Source organism: Cricetulus griseus, chromosome 5 (genome assembly GCF_003668045.3).
Source record: "Cricetulus griseus strain 17A/GY chromosome 5, alternate assembly CriGri-PICRH-1.0, whole genome shotgun sequence".
NCBI lineage: Eukaryota > Metazoa > Chordata > Mammalia > Rodentia > Cricetidae > Cricetulus > Cricetulus griseus.
The window spans coordinates 7,710,143-7,734,048 of NC_048598.1; the positions used below are offsets into that span (position 1 = coordinate 7,710,143).

The window sequence follows — 23,906 nt, forward strand, 5'->3', positions numbered from 1 at the left end:
CCTCTTCTTCTTCTTCTTTCTTCTTCTTCTTCTTCTTCTTCTTCTTCTTCTTCTTCTTCTTCTTCTTCTTCTGTTTTTGAGAAAGGGTCCTAGGGTCTCATTATGCAGCCCTAGCTGGCATGGAACTCACTATTGGACTAGGCTGGCCTCCAAGTCACAGAGGTTTGCCTGCCTCTGCCTCCTAAGTGCTGTGATTAAAGGTGTGTGCTATTATACACATTTTAAAGGAGAAATCTCTTTAAAGGAGAGATCTCTCAGTTTTAGATAGAAAATAATAAGAATTAAAATTGGCCCTTACCATCTGTCTGGCTATCGGCATGATTTTCCAGAGTCCTCTGGCTGTGTGGGCTGCAGTATGCCTCTCTGATATGCACACACCTCAGAGCCACGTTTCAATGCTGCCTGTGGGGTCACCTTCTCTCCCTTGTGAGTCTGTACAGGGTGTGGTGTGCTATTGCTAGGAGCTACTGCTAGATGAAGATTCAAGAATATTTGGAAAAAACAAAACCTATGTAAATATCACTAACTAAACCCAAATTAAACACATACCCGCTTTTGTTTTTAGCTTAATCCCAAACATACTGAACTGTCCACCCCTCATGCCTCAGCCTATAGAGCCAAAGGTGTTAAATACGTTTACTATTTTTCTTTTAAATGTATTCATGTTTGTCTTTCATTTGCTATTAAAGCATGTATACATGCATGTGTATATCAAAAACTCTGAATCATTAAAATAATACATTTTACATTTGATCTTAGCTAAAAGGTCAAGAGGCGGTATATATCTGTTACACATACACACACACACACACACACACACACACACACACACAGTACACAGTGCTGGAGACTGAACCCAGGGTTTCTTCCATACTAAGCGCATACTGTAACACTGACAATGTCCTCAGCCTCTGTAGGTATCATTAAAATGACTCAGTAAATTTCTCTGGATTTAGATTTGCATAGCTATACTGAAATCAGTAGCCCTGTCAACTACTTCATGAACATTTAAATTGGTGAGTTTTTGTAATCTATTCAAGCAATTTCCCCTCCTTGTTTTACACGTTAATGTAACACTTAGCTTCATTTTTGGAGTTACACCTACCTCCTGACATTGTAAGTGAACCCATAAAGGGGAACATATAACCTCCCCCCTTTTCTGCTGTTTTGTGGTCAAGGGTTTCTTTGTATGGCTCTGGCTGGCCTTGAATTCGTATAGATCCTAAAATGTCTCTATCTCCCCGTACTGATATTCCATGTAGGCACTAACATATTTTACTGTATATCCTAACTCTGACTTATAAATCTTTTATATTCAAAATCAGTAGTTTAGATTTTGTTCCTAATCATTCAGCGTTTCATCTGTGAATTAAAAAACATAAAAATAAAATTATTTGAAGTCTATAATGGCTTTGAAAGTGATATCTGTATTTGCACAAATATATTCCTGTGAGTTCTTTGAAGGGTAAATCTTGTATAAAAAGAACAGACCAAGGAGCAGCTAACACCATTAGAGAATTTAGATAGGCCAAATCAAGCCAGGTCATACACCAAGCAGAGAGAACCTGGAATCCACACACCGGCCTAGCTGTCTTCAAAACCATTCTCTGCTCATGGATTCGATGGGGCAGAAAAAGCACTTATCTCAAGGGTTTGCTCCTGGGCAATGGAAAACACACTCTTAACATTCTTGTCTGCTTGAAAGCAAGAGCTAGGCAGCACACTGGACACCGTTGCCTTCTCCTGCATTATGGAAGTTAGTTGTTGGTTCCTTCAAACATTGTGAGGTGGCCGCAGAAGGAGAGCAAATGTGATGTGTGGGGGCCTCTCAACTAGAAGGCAAGCCTCGGTTTGTGGGCCCATAGGAACAGGGTTTAGGCAATGTATTTGTTTTCTCAAAACAAACCATTTAGAGAGAAGTTAATGTGTAATTGCCATCTAATTATTTGCTACCTCTGCTGTCCAGGAAGCAGTTGTAATTCTGAAACAAGTGAAATTCATCCACTATTACATGTGGCTGAGATGAAAAAAAAAAAAAAAGAAAATGTGTCTTTGGCACCTTACTCTCAAATTAGCCACTAATAGTTCTTTTAATTAATAATATTCACGTTAGTGAAAAAAGGTGGGCTTGTTATGTTCCAAATGACAAAAATGGACTGTTTATTGGTGGACTCAGCACTGCCTGCAATGTCAGTACATCTGAGGACAGAAAGAAGGCAGGATCTTTATCAGAGACCTGGAATGGACTCCTCATGGTAGAGACATGGCTCAGAAGAGAAGTGTGTCAGAACCTAATCACGGACACCGTTCCCTTGAGCTCAGAATCAGAGAAAGACGGAATGTATCTGCTTTGTGAATTTGGACACGCTGTCAGCAATGACTTTGATTCCATACCTTTTCTCATAACAAAGCAAGGAAAACAGTCCCGTCACTATGCACTGCAAAGGAAATGGGGGAAGGGTATTTGCTTCCCATTGCCAGGCTGGCTTTCAAGAGGGAGGAGGCAGGAGGGAGCCCAGGCAGGAGCACCTTCTGCACTGATTCTGCACAGCACGGTGGACTGACCCAGTGAAGGCCACAGAGATAGCACTGGGGAAAACAGGAGAATGGGGGATGTGCACCTTCCACTCGTTAGAATTACAGGGTTGACAGAAAGTAAGATTAGTCCCACAGAAGGGTTTATGTGTTCCCAAAATAGCCACATGGGGGAGGAAGCTTGAAAAGATGAGATGGACACAACTAAACGTGTGTGGACGTTTGGAAAAGCTGAGAGGGTGGGAGGGGAAGCAGGAGGTTGAGCTTTTGAATATGTGCGTAGACACCCAGGGTCCACGTCAAGAAGAGGGAAAATGAAGATGGGACTATTCATGGGCACTTCCGTGCGGAGAATCGGTGGTCAAATCATTAATGTCTGAGTCCCTCAATAGTCTTCCAGACGGTTCTGAGAGGCAGAGAGGGAAGGGTTAATGACACTGAGGGTCTACTGTCAAAAAACCCTCTGCCTTTTGTTTGAGAACTTTCATTTCTCCCTCATATTTGCAAGAGGGTTTTTCCCTCTCAGTATTTTGTTCTAGGTTTTTCTCATTCTTTTTTCTTTCTTCAACTTTCTTTATTCCTTCATTCCCTCCCTCCCCGTGTCTCACCCACCCTCCTCCCTCTTCCCTCCTCCCCTTCCCTCCTCCCTCCTCCCACCTTCTCCCCCTTCCCTCCTCCCTCCTCCCTCCTCCCTCTTCCCTCCTCCCTTCCCTCCTCCCTCCTCCCACCTCCTCCCCTTCCCTCCTCCCTCTCTTCCTTCATTCTTGCCATCATGAATCTTTTCAGCCTGTTGCACAGGTTCTTGTTTTCTCCATTTTTTATTTGAATTAGAAACAAGATTGTTTTACACGTCAATCCCAGTTCCCTCTCCCTCCCCTCCTCCCCCACCCCACCAACTCCCTATCCCATACTCTTTTTCCTCCCCAGGGAGGGTAAGGCATTCCTTGGGGTTTTTCAGAGTCTGTCATATCCTTTGGAGCAGGGCCTAGGCCCACCCCCTTGTGTCTAGGCTCAGGGAGTATCCCTCCATGTGGGATGGGCTCCCAAAGTCCATTCCTATGCTAGGGATAAGTACTGATCCACTACCAGAGGCCCCATAGATTTCAGAAGCCTCCTAACTGATACCCACATTCAGGGTGTCTGGAACAGTCCTATGCTGGTTTCCCAGCTATCAGTCTGGGGTCCATGAGCTCTCCCTTGTTCAGGTCAGCTGTTTCTGTGGGTTTCTCCAGCCTGGTATGGACCCCTTTGCTCATCACTCCTCCTCTGCAACTGGATTCCAGGAGTATTTAGCTGTGGCTTATCTGCTTCTGCTTCCATCAGCTGCTGGATGAAGGCTCTAGGATGGCATTTAAGGTAGCCTCTCCACTATTGCTTAAATTGTTAGTTGGTGTCATCTTTGTAGATCTCTGGAAATTTCCCTAGTGTCAGATTTCTCTTTAAACCTATAATGGCTCCCTCTATTGTGGTATCTCTTTTCTTGCTGTCCTCTATTTTTCTCCTGACTCAACCTTTCTGTTTTCAGGACTACAGGTCTATAGTAGAGCTTGAAGTCAGGGATGGTGATGCCTCCAGATCCTGGTTCTTTTGCTTCTCTATATAAAGTTGAGTATTGTTCTTTCAAAGTCCGTGAAGAATTGTGCCAGTATTTTGATGGGGATTGCATTGAATCTGTAGAGTGCTTTTGGCAAGATTGCCATTTTTACTATGTTGATCCTACCTATCCAAGAGCATGGGAGACCTTTCCATTTTCTGATAACTTCTTTAAATTCTTTCTTTAAAGACTTGGAGTTCTTGTTATACAGGTCTTTCACTTGTTTGGTTAGTGTTACCCCAAGATATTTTATGTTGTTTGTGGCTAATGTAAAGGGTGATGTTTCTCTGATTTCTTTCTCAGCACTTTTCTCATATGTATATAGTAGGGTTACTGATTTTTTTGAGTTAATTTTGTATCCTGCCACTTTGCTGAAGGTGTTTATCAGCTGTAGGAGTTCCCTGGTAGAGTCTTTCAGGTCACTTATGTAGACTGTCATATCATCTGCAAATAGTGAAAGTTTGACTTCTTCTTTCCAATTTGTATCCCCTTGATCTCCTTTTCTTGTTTTATTGCTCTAGCTAGAACTTCAAGGACAATATTGAAGAGATATTGAGAGAGTGGACACCCTTGTCTTGTTCCTGATTTTAGAGGAATCCTGTTGATTTTCTCTCCATTTAGTTTGATGTTGGCTGTTGGTTTGCTGTGTATTGCTTTTATCATGTTGAGGTATGTTCCTGTTATCCCTGATCTCTCCAGGTCCTTTATCATGAAGGGGTGTTGGATTTTGTCAAAGGCCTTTTCAGCATCTAACAAGATGATCTTGTGGTTTTTCTTTTGCAGTTCTTAAACCATGGCTTGTTATCATAACTGATAATGGGGGAAAATGGCAAGAGTAAAAGATCTTTGAGCATGCAATGACCAAAACTTATTCTAAAATCCAATACACAAGTGCATGCTATTTCTGGTAGGGCTCACCTGTGTTGCATTGTGAAAGTCACTGTAGCCATGGTTCTGAACACAAGACCTGGTAATGACCATGCCCTCACAGAGTGCAGCTCCAGTGAATCAGCCTGAGGAAAATTTGCAGTCCTTATCACTTCCAAGGTTTCTCTGAATCTTTCACCGCACAAACACGCTACACCGTATAGAGGTGCTTGCCCCACAGCTCTTAGACAGTCTGGTGCAGTTTTGTTTTGCTGTTCCGCGTTTGAAATTTATCTTGACACATCAAGTTAAGATGTTCTTTCCTCAGCCAGGGCCAGCTCCTAGTGAGCCCATCAGAGGCATTCTTCATTGCTGTTACAGCATTGTTTGCTGTGCCAAACTGTGTCTCTGCATCTCTTGGTTATTGCTCTTACCATAGTGTTCAGTCTTTTGGAATTCCTAATAATTCTCTCTCTCATTCATGACATGATCTGAGTTTACTTTTCATAAATAACTTGTCCCTCACCGCCACTCCTGCACTCACACGTGTGTGTGCGTGTGCGCATTTGTGAATGTGTGTGTGTTTGTGTGTGTGTGTGTGTGCGTGCGTGTGCGCACGTGCGTGTGTGAATGTGTGTGTGTGTTTGTCGTGTGCGAGCACATGTGTGTGTGTGTGCGCGCGCGCGTGCACACGCGCGCACACACACATGCATGTGATACATACGTGCAAATGTACTGCACGTTGAGATCAGAGCACAGCCTTGGGTGTTTCTCCTCACCTCCCATCTGGTCTGAGAGAGGGGTTTTTTTTGCTGTTCGTCGGGCTAACTTGCCAGCATCCTCCTTCCTCTGGCCCCCATCTCTCTGATTTCCCTTAAACTGCAGTTTTTGCCAGTGTTTTCATGTCTCTTTTGGGCTTTCTCTTGAGTTTATCTTTGAAAAGAGATATGAAAATCAAGAAATTCCAAATTTATGGCTGAATTAAACTCAAGTTTTCATCGTTCTGAAGAAGATCATTTTTGGCGATAGCCCCATGCCACAAGTTACTGCCTTGGTGTCCCCTCACTGATTCCCCCAGCCGTAACCCCAACTCTGGCCCCTCCCTGACTTCTTTGGTTATTCTGTGGTCTCAATGCCTTTCTCTATTTTTACTGCAAAACTCTCCCTAGCTTTAGAACAATCTCTGGTATCTTTGTCATAGAGATTTTGTCCCACAGTGCATGCAGTATCTTTTAGAACAGGCACCAGAAATGCGCGCCATCAGCTGTGGACCTCTCTGCTACCGTACACCATAGAAGGTCTCACCTCCCCTTCCTCCTAGGAAGGACTCCAGGCTGTCAAGAGCCTGATCCATCTCCGTGTGTACCTGAGATGGAGCGAGTTGGCGGGTATCCTACAGTTACCGACTTTAGGTGGCATTAGGGAATATTGTAGTTAAATTTCTTCCTTCTAATTAGCACTTCACAGGGAACATTTTAATGTGTAATATTAATGGAAATAGCAAATTCACTTCTGAAAAATGCACATTTTTTACTTAGTACAGGCATCTATTTAAAAAATATTTCCCTCTGATTATGTAAGATTAAAATGAAACCACATCTTTGTTTGTTCTTCTTTAAGAAGTATATGAAGAAAACAAAAATTTCTCCAGACAGGCACATCATAGTATCTAGGGGATGCTTCTAGGGGTATTCTCCCAACACCTCTACCTCTCTACCTCCAGGGCTCTGATGGCCCTGGAGATCTTCTCTGAGCATGTCAGCTCCTGAGTGCACTGAGGTCTTCTAATGCACAGCTGAATGGAGCTCTACTGCTCCCATCAGCAGAACCACTGAGTTTCTCGGGGAATGGCCACCAAGTGAGCACACAAGCCACATGACCACATTAATGGCAAACAGCCCATCAATAGTGCTCTGCAGGGCTTGAGATCCTTGAAGTCATGCAAGCGTCCCCTTGAGGCCATAATGGTAATTTCTAATTTCTCCCCTTTCTATGCTTTCCTCTCTTTACCCTCTCTTTCTTTTCTCTCCTGTTCAGTTCTATCCTCTGTGTGATAATGGGGTTAAGGACGGAGCATAGCAGTGACCAGTGTAGATAAACAAGAGTTCCAGATCAGGACTACAGTGATGAGTAACTACGGAAGGAAGCCTGTATGGAATGGGACTGATCCAGACCCCAGGAACATGGATTTCTGTGAGGAAACTTCGGAAATCTACGGGACTTCCTGTAGGAGTTCAGTACTTATCCCTAGGATAGGTGTGGACTTTGGGAGCCCATTCCACATAGAGGAATACTCCCTGAGCCAAGACACACAGGGGTGGGCCTAGGCCCTATCTCAAAGGATATGACAGACTCTGATGACACCCTATGGAAGGCCTCACCATCCAGGGGGAGCAGAAAGGATATGTGATAGGTAGGGTTTTAGTTGGGAGGGTGGTGGTAGGGGAGGACGGGTGGGAGAAGGGAACTGGGATTGTCATGTAGATCAATCTTGTTTCTAATACAAATAAAAAAAAGAGTTGAAAAAAAAAAGAAATATATTGGGTCCCTCAGCGTTAAGCAAATATGCTTTTCAAAAATAAGGAGTAGTAAGGATTTCTACTGTTTAACACAGCTATTAAGACTACCCAGGCCTTCAAATTCTCTTAACGGAAGCAAAACGAGCAGTAAGTGTGTGTAGTTAGTAATGGTTACCTTTTTATGTATTCGTATTATATTTGCTTTATGTCAGTATTATATTTGCTTTATGTGATATGTTCATATCACATATGCTTTAGTGAATGCCCAGTGATGAGTATATCCTTCGAGCCGAGTGCTGTAGCTGAGAAATGGCCATGCTGTTTCTAGGTCCTCAGCAGAGGAATCACAACTGGGTACACAGTAGCCTCCCAAACCGTGGCAGCCTCAGGGCCACACTCTATCTGCTAACAGCAGGGCAATTACTTGCTGAATGGGGTTTAGTAAATCCCCTAGTGCAAGTACGCCTGGTAGCTGGTAGCTAGGATGAAATGTCTGCCACTGCTGGTTCAACAATCCCCACCATGGCAAATACTCCACTCAGTTCTCAGGCCCACTGTTACAGTCATTGGAGCTCTTTGCCTCTGTGTTTTCTTCTTCGAGCTTGGTGCACAAGCACACTTCAGGTGGCGTTTCCTTTGCCAAATGTGCATCTTGCAGAGTTCACAGATTTTAAACCTGAAAATGGTTTTCGATTTTGTCCCTTTTGTGATAACCTGTGACTTCTGTTTGCTGAGAGACTTGAGTGACTTCTGTTTCGAAAAGAAGAAAGGCGAAGCCTCTGAACTAGCCTGTTCACCTCTGTTCATTCCCAGGGTATGCAGCTTCCAAGTCAGCAAATGACTGTCTCTTAGCTGGTGGAACCTGACGTTGGAACATCAGTAACTGGTGGGAGAAACCATGGTGTCCATATCCAGTTGCATAGTCTCTGCGGTTCACAGAAGTGTGTTCTGAGAGGAAGCCTCAATAACAAAGACAAGAAAATGTTAGACTGCAGGGTCCCTCAGGCATTCAGGAAACAAAGGTCCATGTAGGGGAGCCGCACCACACACATTCTGAGACGCGTGTGGCAGGTGCTCCGAGTAAGCAAAGCATCCTTGACTTTCAAATCAGTTGTCCCTCTACTTTGCCACCCAGCACTTAAGCATAAGAATGAAAACGGAGGAGAAAGGAGCCTGCTGATAGATTGTTAGAAATATGGAATAGTTCAAAATATTAATGTAAGGCTAAGGGTGACTGGGTAACAAATGGTAGCTTTGCTCATTGCTCAGCCTGACACAATTAATATTCTAGGTCATGCTTAAGTTCCCATGATGGACGACAGTCTGAAGGGGGGAATTCAGGACAAATATATATCTATTATATAACTCATTGCCTTTTTTTGACCACTCAGAATCATAGCCTTTAAAAAAATCAGTCTTCACACCTCATTTGCCGTCTTCACCACGGGGCCACCAGTCAGCAGCCGGGCCTGTTGCAAGGAGGTCAGTGGGAAGCTATTAGCAGAGTCCCCTCCTGAGAGCTCCTAGGCCTTATTGAGTTGAATGTTAGCATGACAGTACTGCAAATAACTCAGGTGTAGGCTTTTTCTTTTTCTTTCTCTTTTTTCAAACAGTTAGCACAGATTTCCCCATAGTGTTGGTCACTCTAGGAAATTATTGCTGAAAATGAAGTCCCCAAAGCAGGCATGGCAGTGGCCCTTCTAGGTTGTGAAAAATGGGGGAAGTAGAAAAAATGCCCATGTCCCTTAGGAGTTCCTGTGGCTTCTGTGACTCACAGCAAACCATTCTTCTTAACCAGCTCTCAGGTATGGAATGTGCAATTGAGACTGTCATATATTCTAAAGCATTATTTATTGAAAGAAATAATAATTAAAATGGCCACTATGGCAATAAATAGGTATTTGCTTGCTATGGGAAGCCCACAAGGGCCACTCTGCTTTTACTGAGATAAGTTAGCTAATGTAATAATTTCTAAAATACTGACACCTTGAAGATTTTAAATGATACATTTGAAATTCAATTAAAATATATTTTCTATCTATATTTGATTTAAATTGCAAAGAGAATACACATGAGGAGGCCTCTATATAGTTGCAAAGTATAATTTAAGAAAGCTATCATGTCTCTCAAATTGCATTTCCCCTCTTGCCTATGTATACACGTGCGTGCAAATGCATGAGGAGATCAAGATTCCTAGTGGGGCAGAGTTAATGTAGATGCCAGCCGTTATTCCGGCCAACAGAGATTTTAAATGGTAAATTACAACCTTTAGCTAAGTTGTATGAATCTCACAACTTAATCTATAAGGTTGTGGAAATTTGAGCAGTAAAGTAAATTAACAGATTTCCAATTAGACTGCCACCAACCAAAATGGCATTTATTCTCTTTTATCTTTTTCAGAGAGCATATGATGTAGTTAACTGTCCTAGAAAAGCTTGGCATTTCTAACCACCACTTCCGCAAGTGTTGGTTCGTATCCCACACCCACCCCAGCCTTGTCCCCAGTTCTTCCTTTCTGACTTAGAGGTACCAGTCTGCTCCACCATCATCCATTACTTAGGTCACTATTTCAGAGTTATCGTTGTGTTTCAGTTTTCCACAGCAGGCAAGTGGAGAGCAGGGCAGTGCTTTGGGTATTTTGGCAACCTTGATGTCTACCAAGATGCAAGATACACAGCAGACACTCATAAATGAATTTAAACACTTGGCTGTTCAGAAAGCTGCATCACACCATGCTCCACCCTAACTTTGCAAAGCAGAGAAAGCTTTGCATGAGTGAGGACTTGAGACTGAAGGGATTCCCGGATGCGACTCCTTTTCCTAACACATTGTGTAGTGATCAGTAATTCAAATAGTCAAGTATTTATTGAGTACATAATTAATACCCCCAAATTATTCAAACATTGCACATTTGCCTTCATGTAAATTATGGCATGGCTTACAGATACCATTTAAAACATATTTGTTAAGAATACAAAATGGATGGCTTAAGATCCCTCTGTTATTTTCCATCAAATACAATTTCAGACTGAGTTTTTAAAACATATTTACTCTACGACCCGGAAAGTTGCTAAGATTGTTGGTCTAAACCAGATATAAATGGTAAAAATTCTAAATTCTCCTCTGGTAAACCCAACCTTGATTAAACCCTGAAGTTGAAATTTAAATAGTTTCTCCCTTTTAAATGAATGAAAATTTAATTTCATATGAAAATTAAGGAATCTGTGTTCTTCTCTAGCTTCCAGGTATATACAATTCACCTTTCCGGAAACAACCTGACCCATGGGAACTGCGGTTACAGAAGGCAAAGCCTTTAGGACACCAACCGGCCACCATGGTGAAGACCAGGTCCCGCTGTAGCTTGGCCAACTGGCTGGAATGCACCAGCGCCCGATCCTTCCCTCCCTCGGCAAGTCTGCCACCTATCGACAGGAAGCGGTGTCAGGTACCAAGTGGCCCCATGTGAATCTGTCCCTTTTATCCTCACTCTTCTCCTAGCCTCTTCCTGTAGGAAAGTATGCGGAGTATGACATCTGTTGACATCACCGTTTTCTTAGCGTCAGGTTTATTAACGCTGTTGGCTGACCAGAGCTGTCACCCACATACCAACTCTGTCTTGCCAACCTCGGCCTCTGCAAAGAACGCTTTCCATTTCCCTCTTCCTGTGTCCCATCGTGGCCTATTTCACTTATCAAAGTGTGCATAAGGCCCATCACACTACGTCAGAGTGTCATATTACATACACATACACCTGTGCAGATCATATAACTCCATCGTATGTATATGCCCAACTGTTTTCCATTCATGGCTCAAAAGACATGATCACTTTCATGTTAGCTACTTAAAAAAAACACCTCACAAACCTGATACCATGTTTTTGACTACACACTATACACTACTAAGTGAAATGGGTTACAAGTCTTTTCTTCCATCCTGTGGGGAGTGTTTTTACTCTTTCCATGGTGCTGTGTGATTGAAAATGCTTTGGTTTTATGAAAGAACAGACCTTTCTTATAAAGACTTAACTTTAAATAAGAAATATGTCATGTTCAAGATGTTGCCAAAAGAAGTTCGGAAGCGGTTCCCTGGTGCTGGGCATTGTGCTGAGCGTGGCTTCAGGTCAGGGTTGCTGCAGAAATGCCGGGCTCTTGTGTGATTTGTTACAGTGGCACCTGCTGCAATCCATTGTTGCTGGATTTTTCATGTTCATGTGTTGTCCGACTGTACCATTTGAAACATAACTTGCGTTTAAATAATTTATGAAGTGCCAGTGTGCAATGTGGAGACACTCCAGAGACTCACAACACAGACAGGAAATCTTGACTATGCCCGGACTGTGACAGGGTTAGGGAGGAAAAGTCCTTCCTGGGCTGCAGGGCCAACTTAGAGAGAGGAAAGGATACTTGTCATGATCCTAAAAGTCCCAGAAGGGACAACTCTGAACCCTTCAGTTACTCAGCTGAAGAAGTCATCTAACTGTGGCTAGTATCAGTCTGCAACAGGGCTGGGTTTGACTCATTGGCTCCCCACACAGGCTTGCTTCCGTATATGTGTCCTTGAACAGTCAATTCCAGAAATAGAAAAAAAAAATAATGTCTGAAACCAAAGTGAATTTGCCTTTTCATAGCATCCCTGGGTTACTGCCTCTGAGACCAGTTTTCTCATGACTGTAGTCAGGGGTCAGAGATGCTGCAACCTCCTCTGAAGGCTTGAATGGGTTGTAAGGATAGGAAGGCAAAGAGATCCTTCATCCTCACGGCTAGTTGTTGCCGTGTTGTCTTTCCTCACAGTGTCCATGCCACAAAGTGGCCCCCACAGCATGGCTTCAAAGGGAGCCACCCTAGAGAAAGAGGGGGGAAGCTTTCAAAACAGAAGGCAGAACTGATATCCCATGACCATTGCCCTATTCTGTTTATTCGAGATGAGTAGGCCTGTTTCCATCCAAGGACAAGCGACCACTCAGAACAGTGAGTAGCATGAAGCAGGGCCTACTGGTGGCATCTTAGAGACTACCTTTCCATGCCTGATACTGGGTTGGTCTCTCAGTAAGACCACCTGCATTCTACAATGTTAAATCTTCCTATATAGCTATAATTATCTGTGGTATATATCTGTTGTCTTTTCAATTGCCTTTATTTAAATATTTTCCTTTCAAACTACTAACAAAATAAATACTATTAGCTGTTATTTTTATGGCATTTTAGAGGGAATCATATAACTGATATAGATATGGATATGGATATAGATATCGATACTATTTTTACTTCCCACTTCTTCCTCTTTTTTCTTGCTTTTCTCCAATTTACTTTCTTGTCATTTTCTTTTCTCTCCTTTGCCTCACGCGCTCTTTCTCAGCAATGTCATACTCCTTATCACCTCCTTTCTTCTTCCATTTTTAACTTTATTCCTTTCTTTTCTAGTCTTGTTTCTTTCTTTGTGTCCTCCCTTCTCGCTTTCCTTGTGGCTTCATTTTCATTCACAGTAGGATTGTTGTGTAATCATTAGCTGAGCAACATTTTCTTTATTCAATAACAAAAGGCTCTATATTGACTGTGCAGATACCAATGTTTGGACACAGCATTTGGAATTTGGAGGATGATTTCTTGAATGTATGGGACAACTCTACTTAGTTGAAACTTTTATTAAACTTTGACAAACACTTTAAAATAAAGGATAACTATGCAATAACATTGATTGTAGAACAGAAATGCATTTGATTTTCATAACCAAGACATGGATGGAAACAAGGCAAAAATAAACCCTATGAAGTTACAGCTGAGAATACAAGAAGTGTGTGTGTGTGTGTGTGTGTGTGTGTGTCTTCCAACAGAGGTTTAAATAGCCTGCTGACCCTGTCAGTCCTAACTTCTGAATTTTTATTTCTTTGACGTTTCTATTGTCCAAAAACCTTTTAAATTCTATTTTTGAAACAAATAATCATCCTGCCACTTTTGAGATGTCATATTTTTAATGCCACACTGAGTGCTATACTACACTTCCTAAAGGAAACCCAACTTATACTTCTTATCTGACTCACACACAGTAAAAACAGGACCACAAAAGTGACTGGCACTTATTATACAACCAAATACCAATTCTTCAACCATTGCATTTGTCAAAGAGCAAAAGAGTCCAATTTAAGACTCTTGATTTCTTGCGAACAGATTGGAATCGTGATCGTGTGTCTTTAAAAAGCAAACTTCCAATACAAATCCATTAACCACCTTCAAATATAGCAATCCGCCTGTCCAGCTGTGGAAAGTACTAGATGATACTGATCTGCCATTTGTGTTATTTACGGTCCATGACTTTTATGGTAACTGGTTCCTATTATTGGTTTCTATTAATGTAAAACATAAGTGAACATAAATGAGGCGTGAATCATTTCTTTTTATTAGCCCCACAGTCTTCACTCAGTGCTTGCAGAAGCTCCAGCTGCGACTTCTTAGTAATAACCCAACCCATCTAAAGGAGATGTTTTTAAGAATAAGGAATAAGATTGAAAATCTTTGTCCATTTTGTGTTATTCATCTCTAACACAAAGATTGTGTGTGTGTGTGTGTGTGTGTGTGTGTGTGTGTGTGTGTGTGTGTGTGTTAACAACACAGCAAATGCCCAAGCTGCTGTTGGCTCAACTATGCTGATCATGCTGCTGCTGGCTGGCCAACCAGTAGACTGTGATGCCCAGTGTAACTCCTTATCGTACTTTACAGAGGCTATGCGGAGAGTCACCCAGGTTCGTCTGTGGACTCTTTACTCTCTCAGCTGTAGCCCTGAAAGACTGCCCTTAATTCCAGAGCCACTGAGTGTCAGAATTCAGTAAAACAAGGGTGGACAGTGGGTATTTGTGTTTAAGAAACCAAGTAAATAAAAGATTAGGCACCCACATAAAGGCTTTTGTTTAAAAATATAAGAGGACTTTTGGAAAGTTAAAGCTCATTATCTCTTCTTGTTTTTACTAACTTAAAAAGCGAAAGTGCACCCTTCAATTGTGTGTGCAAGAAGTGTGCCTGTAAAGTTTCAATACAGAGAAACCTAGAACTATGGGTTTGCTAGCCCACAGATGACAACCTTGACATGATAAGGTGTTTCTGCCAGCTCTGAAACAGTTTGAGGACAATCACTTTCATGAGGGAGAACAGTTCTAAAAGATAAGTGATATTCTTTTTTGTTTGCTGGTTGGTTGGCTTTTTGAGATAGGGTTTCTCTGTGTAGCCTTGGCTGTCCTGGAACTTGTTCTATAGACCAGGTTGTCCTTGGACTCAAAGATCTACCTGCCTCTGCATCCCAAGTGCTGGGATTAAAGGCGAGCACCACCACCGCCTTGCTGAGCTTCTTGTTCTTTTATTTGCTTGTTTTATCTCTGAGAAAAACGTTTTTAATGTACTTGTTATATTTTGTAGGAATTTAGCACCACAGTTGTCGATGTGTCTGGGACTCTTCCATAGTGAAACACATTTATCCTCCTGTCTTGTCAGGGACCCTTCCGAGACATGAACGAAGTCCTGCATCAGCGTTACAAGCCTTTGGAGCCAACCCTGAGGGTGGCAGAACCCATCAACCACTTAGAGCTGGCCAGAGAGGTGGTGAAGCAAGAGGAGCGGATGCTCAACGTGAACAAAATGTGAGCGCTGAAATCTCCCGCGACCCCACTTCCTAGGGACACCTCCCTCTGTGTGCAGAAAAGTCAAGTCACTCTGCCTATTCAGTGGCCGTCGGTTTACAGCACAGGATGTTGTAAGCGAGGGCAGTATTGATGGTAGAATGTATACCCACCAGTCCCAGGGGAAATGCAAATCCATATGCCACTTCCCTAAAATTGTATTTGTGGGTGCACCTCTCAAAGGAGATGAATACCCGTGGTGCTTTCAGAGGGAAAATGACAGCTGTGATAGTGTCTGAGGCTAACATCTTGAAGTGTTTAATGAATTCATATTTATTTACGATGCTTTCAAAATAACATAATAGAGCAAGCACATCTGTGGATGAGCTGTGTTTGAACATGACAGTCAATCCAATTTCTTAAATAAGGTGCAGTGGAAGAGGTAAGTTCAGACTGAGGAGAACAAGTGAAAACAGAGGCCAATGTGTCAGGATATTCAGTGTAAATTATTTTAATAGCATTAGTGACTTAGGCCTTAACACAAAACATCTTTCTCTTTATGTTCCCTTTCTCTTATGGTGCTTTGTCCACATTAGACTCACGTGTAATTTATAATGGACCATTGTAAAACTAGAATGGTCTTAATGTTATTATTGTTATTATCCTAGAGTGTCTCATGTAATCATTATTGCAGTGTATCTTAACAGTATTTTAGCATTTCATGTACGAAATGATAATGGTAGGAATACAAGTGATTTTAATTATAATGTAATAATTTAGTATGATATAAGTTACTACTATAAATTCCTATATAATAGCATACTATAATATATAAAATGCCATACACAATAACTACTAACCATGACTGTATGTTACATGGCAATAACTTATATAATAGTAATTACAAATGCATTAAAATACATTGTATAAAGAAACAAGAAGGCAATTTCTTCTTCATAATGGTTTTCAATCATTTTATCAGTCAAGACATATACATTTGACTCTTTAGGATAAAGAATTTTTAAACAAATATTGAAAAATAAAAATGTCCACAAATGGTCATGCAGCCAAAGGAATTGCCTAGATTTTCATTTTAGAGACACTATTAGTCAAGAAAATAACTATAGCACCTTTAGCAGATTCTTTCTGTATCTGATCAAGTCAACCCAGTATATCAAAAATAAGAAAAAAAATACCTTGACCTATTAGTTTTGAGAGAAATACATATATTTACCTCAGAAATTACTTAAGATTCTTTGACTCAAATTTAGGCAAAATATATAGCTTAGTCATGAATACATACATACGTAAAGGTATGTCCTAAAATTCTTTTGTTTTTGTTTTGAGATGGAGTCCCACCATGTATCCCAGGCTAGCCCTAACCTTGCCACTTCCTTTCTTGTCCTTGCCTGTGCTGGTTTCAGGTGTACCACTGTGCCCAGCTCAGAATTATTTTTCCATTTTCAAAAATGCAATGTTTATGAAAGGGAAGACTCACTACCAAAATAATTGATACTGTAGGTTATTCCACTGACACTCATGGAGAAGTCTGTGCTGCTCAGATGACCATGGTTACTGTAGGTTATCCCACTGATGCTCATGGAGGAGTCAGTGGTCATCAGATGACCATGGTTACTGTAGGTTATCCCACTGATGCTCATGGAGGAGTCAGTGGTCATCAGATGATCATGGTTACTGTAGGTTATCCCACTGATGCTCATGGAGGAGTCAGTGGTCTTCAGATGACCATGGTTACTGTAGGTTATCCCACTGACGCTCATGGAAGTGGTCTTCAGATGAATCATGATGCCTTCTCTTAGAACTTTCTTGATCAGCCTTGCAAGATTAAGCATTAGTGTTATCTCCAAAGGAAGGTGCTTGGAAACTCCCCACAGACCACCTGTAAGTAACATGTGTCCACATGAAAGGTCGGGAAGACCTTTCATGCTGAAGCATTTGGAAACTCAACAGGATTTCAGAGATTAGCAAGCCCATAAGAAACAAGCTAAGTTAGAATTGCTGAAGTCGCACTGAGAAGTTCAGAGCACTTACTCTCAGCTTATCTAAGCAGTTGCTTTCTATAGTTAACACAAGATTCATTCCATTGTAGGGGGTTTGAAATACTGATGCTTTGTAACTTATTGCAAAACTATTGTGTTTTTGTATAATGGATAACCCACAACTGTATCTTGTGTAGAAATATTAGAGATAGGCTTTATATCTCTGTTGATGATAATTTCATGATGAAATCATAGAAAGAAATTTACAATTACACAGAGATGTAACTGTGGAGGAGCCTCTTCCTACATTAACAAATCACCAGAAGCCAAAGGCAGGATGCATGTCATCAGCCTAAGGCTTGTTTAATGACCATCTGTGTGTCAGTCGGAAAAGGCAGAGCTTTATCTCTGATCTCAAGGGCTAGAGGTGTAGCACTGCAATGATATACAGTGCATTTTGCTTTCATGTCATCATGAAGAGGACATTGCATTTTATCAGCAGGAATTTGAATCATGCAAGTTCAAATCTTGCTGCATCCCACTGCCGACATCAGCAGTATGCCCTTACAACTCTTAGGAAAGTAATTTCACCATGCCATGCCTCTATCTCCTTGTCTGTCGGGGGGATAGAAATATTACCTTAAATGATTGTAGTGAGGGCTAGTAATTTAGACAGATCTAAATAATAAATAAATATTAATTATCAGGGCTGGAAAATATTACTTAGTGGGTAATATTTACTGCATAAACAGGGAATCAAAGTTCAAATTTCCCAGCACACATACAAAAAAGGTGGCCATGTGCATCTGTAACCCCACATTGAGGGACATAAGGGAGGCTCACTGAGGTTGTTCTCTGATAGTCTAGTTCCAGGCTCAGTGAGACACCCCATTTCAAGGAAATAGGCAGAAAGGACACCCAGTGTCTTCTCCTGGCATCCACAAACACACATAGGTGCACACACCCACACACACAACACGCACACACACACACACACACACACACACACACACACACACACACAAAACACATTTTGCTAATGCTACAGGTATACTTCTGTACAGCATCTATCCACGACATAGGAGGAAAAAGTCATGAAGTCACATTACAAATACAGGTTTGGCTTCAGACACTAATTTACCAGACTTCAGAAACTTTCACCACTCATTACCCCTTTTTAAGCTCAAGAAATTTTTATTTGACCCTACATGACTAAATGTGTACGTATACAGATAACTGATAGTAAATCACAACATAATTTATTTTAAGATAATTTTATATATCCAATTTACCATATGTTAAAGGTTAAACAAACTGGATATAGTAAGATGGAAGTACCTGTTTATTTTTATTTAAAGAATTGAGTCTTGGTTGAATATTTGAATATGCAAGAAACAGTACCTTCAGCATTTTTCCAAGCTGATTGGCATTTTGATTTTTGAATCACCAGTGCAGACCTTACAGTTTTGCATAAATGCATAATACAAAATGGCAGAAGTCTATTTGAAGCCACTTCAAAAAACCATTGGGAATGATCTTAATCGTGGAACATTTTAAAATGAAACTTAGCAGCAACTGTTGTAGCATCTTGCTTTGCCAGTGACTTTGTGGTTGTGACCACATTGTCCTTATGCTGCACAGCTGTTTAAAGAATGTTTAAATTATATTTGGGGAAGCTTCAGTCAGTAAGCAATATATGTTTCTGAGAATTACAGATGATAGTTACCCATGCTTCTTATACCTAATGATGTTAGTCAGGTTCAATGTGTACTCAGAGATTTATCCAGCATAGATATTTGATTATCAAACACTTCAAAGACCTACAGAATATGGCATTTAAATGTTTTCTTCTTGGCAATACTGGCCTTTTGGTCAAAGAGCTGCCCCTGCATCGACCATTGACTTTGGACATGCTGTCCTAACTGGGCTAGCAGGAGATAAACTTAAAGAGACTGCTGAGCCTTCCCAAGTGAGGGTAGGACAGTCTTTCAATTGTCCTGCTTCTGAGATGGCCTGTCAGATACTCTAGGCCTGAGCCAAAGTTGGTGGCCCTGATGTTACTGTGAGACCTTGGGTGACCATCCAGGCAGCCTGCTGTTTCTGTCATTTCTTGCACCTTTAGGAAGTCACCCACTTGCACCTCCTGCTTACCCAAACAGGTCTTTGAAGGGTTGAAGACTATATAGTTACAGCTAATGTCCTTTCTTATCTTAGCTAGAGCATATTAGGTACAAGATTTAGACTTTCCAGAATAGGACAGCTATCGGAGTAATCTCTGTTTTATGCCATTGCCCTGGGACTGGACATCTAGTATGTGTTTCTTGCTTAATTATGCTCTTTCTGGTTGCACGTCTGAATTTGAGTATGTTTTTACCTTTCCTTCTTCTTGACTATACTTGATATCTGTTATCATTGTATATAGTTTTGTATCGGGCTTAAAAATCCTCTTATTTATACAAAAAAAGGAAATGTAGTAGCATCTTGATTTGCCAGTGACCTTGTGGTGGTGGCCCTACCCTAGGGGTGTGGTTTCAGGTGTTCAGATGTGACCCCTTAAAAGGTAGAGGAAGGGCTGCCTGGCTTTCTTGGGGTTTGGAGAGAGCATCAGAAGGGCAGAGACTGTTTTCTGGAGCAGGAATACTGTGGCGGTTATTTGCTATTATTCATGTAAGTGCTTCCTTAGTAAACTCCTAATTATCATTTATCTTGGATCTGGTAGACTCATTTAACCCACCCCGCTTCAAGCAACTCACACAGTCATCATCACAATCAAGCATTTTAACACAACACACTGCAGAGATGCATGCACTTTATACTTGCACCTAGAGAACTTCCTGTACACAAGTAGGACAATTCTTTGTTTTCCCAAGCCCACAGTCATGAATCTGGAGAGGAGACTGGCAGTGAAGTGGGGGTTGCTGGAGAAGGGAGGCCAGGCAATAAAGTGAGGAGAGGAACCAGAGTGTGTTTGTGTACATGTGTGACATTGTTAACACAGTTAGAAAAAAAAAAGTTTGGAAGGAGGCCAAAAAGGGCCTTGTTTTCAGTAACTAAAACATTAAAATCATTGTGACAGTTTAAGAGTGGAAAACTTTGTAGGACAGGAAACAGGTTGCAGTTCATAAGAGAACAGTCTCAAATCAAAGCTGCGATACCTCGAGCAATGTTTGTTGGCCTCCAGTGGCGTGAATTGAGGTGGATGGGCCCACCTTCAATGTGGGTAGTTCCTCTCTGTGGATGTGGGTCCTGAAATGACGTAAAAGGAGACTGTCCATGAAGTGTGAGACAATACCTCACGTGACTGCTGCCTGGGCGCCCCCACCGCAATGGACTACATCCTCCAACTGTGAACCGGGAGAAACTTGCCTTCTTTTACCCTCCGGTGAGGGTATTTGCCACAGCAATAGGACAAGATAATGATGCCTTTAGGAAGAAACCCTGTGCTCAGGGAAGCTGGTTTGGAAAGGATTTCCGTAGTGATGCTGGGAGGCAGTGGCTCAGCTGACGGCAGACGTCAGTCTCACATGAAGAGAGTCTGACAGTGGACTCAGCTGACGGCAGACGTCAGTCTCACATGAAGAGAGTCTGACAGTGGGCTCAGCTGACGGCAGACGTCAGTCTCACATGAAGAGAGTCTGACAGTGGGCTCAGCTGACGGCAGACGTCAGTCTCACATGAAGAGAGTCTGACAGTGGGCTCAGCTGACGGCAGACGTCAGTCTCATATGAAGAGAGTCTGACAGTGGGCTCAGCTGACGGCAGACGTCAGTCTCACATGAAGAGAGTCTGACAGTGGCTCAGCTGATGGCAGACGTCAATCTCATATGAATAGAGTCTGACAGTGGGCTCAGCTGACGGCAGACGTCAATCTCATATGAAGAGAGTCTGGGAGTTGGTATTTCTGTCTGAGACTTCAGCTACCACATCTTGGCCAATGGTTTTCTACATGTCCAAAGATTTGATCGTGCATTCCAGAATTACATTTTCAGCTATCTCTTCCTTTGTACCTTACCATATGTCTAAGACTTAGTGCCTGACACACCGGCCTCCTTGCCCTCGACCTGAATGTGAATTTGGGCCCCACCTGCCTGCTCAAGGTGGGCTAAGGCTCTCCCTCTCCTCCAGCACCATAGCCTATTAGCCCTGAAGCTCTGCGCATTCCATCTGACAAGAAGCTTTCAAATTCAACCCTTCTTTTTACTTTGATTGTTAATGGGAAAATTTGCATTTTTTATTTTAATGGCCATAAAATACCATCTATCTTACCCACCCAGTTTTACTAATGGAATTCAACCATACTATTTTATTGAGACCAAAACCTTTCTATAGCTTTTTATGAAAATATTTTTCATACAATATATTTTGATCACATTTTCCTCCCCCAAATCCTCCCAGACCTGTGCATGTTCCTACCCACTCAATTTCATTATTTTTCTCTCTCCCTTTTAAAACAATCAAAAATACAAAAGGCCCCCAAAAGCACAAAAATTAAAATTAAGTTAAACAAACATAAAACCCATAAGACATAAACAAAAAAATGCCAAAGCCAAAATTATACAAAAAGATCACAAAAATTCCATTGAGTTCCTTTTGTGTTGTCCAGCTACTCCTGGGCATGGGGTCTATCCTGGAGTGTGATTGATTTCCTCAGTGAATCTTTACTGGAGAAAACTAGTTCTCCCTGTGTCAATAGGTATTAGTTGCAAAGAGCTTCTTGCTTGGGCGTGGGACCCTGTGTCCTCTTCCACCTCTCAGTCCTGGGACCTCATCTGGCTTGAACCTATACTGACTTCATGACTACTTATCTACCACAGTCTCTGTCAGCTTATATGTATGTCAACCCTGTTATGTCTGGAAGACGGTCATCCACCACTTCTGGCTCTTACAAAATCTTATAGATTCTCCTGTAGGCCCATGACCTATTTAATCACAGGTTCCTGGCTATTTTAGCAGTGTTAGGTACAGGTTCCATGTCATAGAGTGTGCCTTACATACAGTTAAAAAGTGGTTGGTTCAGGCAAATGGACAGAACTAGAAAAAAACACCATCCTGAGTGAGGTAACCCAAATCAGAAAGACAAATATAGTATGCACTCACTCATAAGTGGGTACCAGACATAAGGCAAAAGATTCCCAACCTACAATCCACAACCCCCAGAGAAGCTAGAACCCTCTTCCAGAAACAGATGGAAGCAGATGCAGAAATTCACAACTAAAACCAATGGGCCAAGCTCCTGGAGTATAATTGAAGTGAGGGAGGAGCAAAAATATGAACAAAGGAGTCAAGACCATGATGAGGAAACCCACAGAATCAGCTGACTCAAGCTAGTGAGAGATCACTATCTCAGGTCTGACAAATGGGGAATCTGCATAAAACCGAACTAGACTCCCTCAATATAGGTGACAATGGTTTGGCTGGGACTTGAGACCAATGACAGTGGGTCCAAGATCTAACTCTAATGCACAAATTGGCTTAGTGGAGCCCATTCTATATGGACAGATGCCTTGCTCAGCCTCGACACAGGGAGGGGTGTGGGGGTGGAGATGTGCCTTGCTCCAGCCTCAACAAGATGATGGGACAGACTTAGTGGACTTCCTAGGGGAGGTCTTACCTTTTCTGAGGAGCAGAGGGGGAACCAGAGGAGAAGAGGGAGAGGGAACTGGGATTGGCATTTAAAAATAAATAAATTAATTAAAAAAGACCTACAAAAAAGTCTTTGGTTATTCCTATAACATTTGTGCCATCATCACACCAATATGTCCCGCAGACAGGTTGCTCTTGTAGGTCACAGAGTTTGTACCTGAGTAATATTGATGATTGCATTTCTCCTCCTGTACTATGCAGAGTATCTTCCAGCACCATAATTGCTAATCAAATAAGGGCGAAGTTTTTAGTTGTATACCATCTCGACTTCTCTGTGTTTGATGACATATGTTAAGAATTGTCTTTTGTAATAGGACCTTACCATCAGGTTGTGGAGAGCAACCAATAGCCCTGACAATAACCTATGACCTTTGCTCATTTCCATGGGGCCCATATGGCCAACAACAGGATGTAACCCATTCCTGGCACTGAAGGTTTCACTTGGCGGCATAAGTTGCCTAGTTAGGGTATTCTCTCCCCTATTATTTGGTGACTCAATTTAGATTCCTTCCATGTGCCTGTATTTTAGGAAGCTTCTACAGGAATAGATTTCCATATGGTTTCTCAAATGAATTTTAGTGTTAGTTGTCCATCCCCATATTCCCTCCCTTACCTTTCTTTCCCATCCATCCCCCTATGGAATCCTCCTATTCTAATTTCTTCTTTGTGTGTTCATAACAATAAATTCTATTTCTCTCTTCTTGGGAGAGCCCCCACTAGTCCTTACTAGGTACCTAACCTCTGTGGTTATTCAAATTGTTGCACAACATATAGAAAGCTTACCACAAATAAGAGAAAACTTAACAGTATTTATTGGGGAGGTCTGGGTTACCACACTCAGGATTTTTTTATGTCTCCATCCATTTACCTGAAAATTTCATAATTTCGTATTCTTAACAGATACAAAACATTCCATTGTGTAAACATACCACATTTTCTTTATCCATTCATCAGTTGGTGGACATCTGTGTTGTTTCCAATTGCTAGCTACCATGAATAGAAGGCAGCAATGAACATGGATGATCAAGTGTCTCTGTCATAGTGGGTGGAGTCTTTTTGAGCATATTGAGCATATGCTCAACAGTAGTCTAGCTGGATCTTGAAGTAGATCTGTTCCTATCTTCCTGAAGAGCTGCCACACAGATT

General features: G+C 41.7%; 1 protein-coding gene across 1 annotated transcript in view; it reads left to right on the top strand.

The window, feature by feature from the left end:
• Spata17 (spermatogenesis associated 17) overlaps positions 1-23,906 on the top strand; it is a 175,061-nt gene that overhangs the window by 87,884 nt on the left and 63,271 nt on the right. The window contains 2 exon segments of the mRNA XM_027418736.2: positions 10,754-10,960; positions 14,994-15,139. Coding sequence (XP_027274537.1) covers positions 10,754-10,960; positions 14,994-15,139 — 353 coding nt within the window.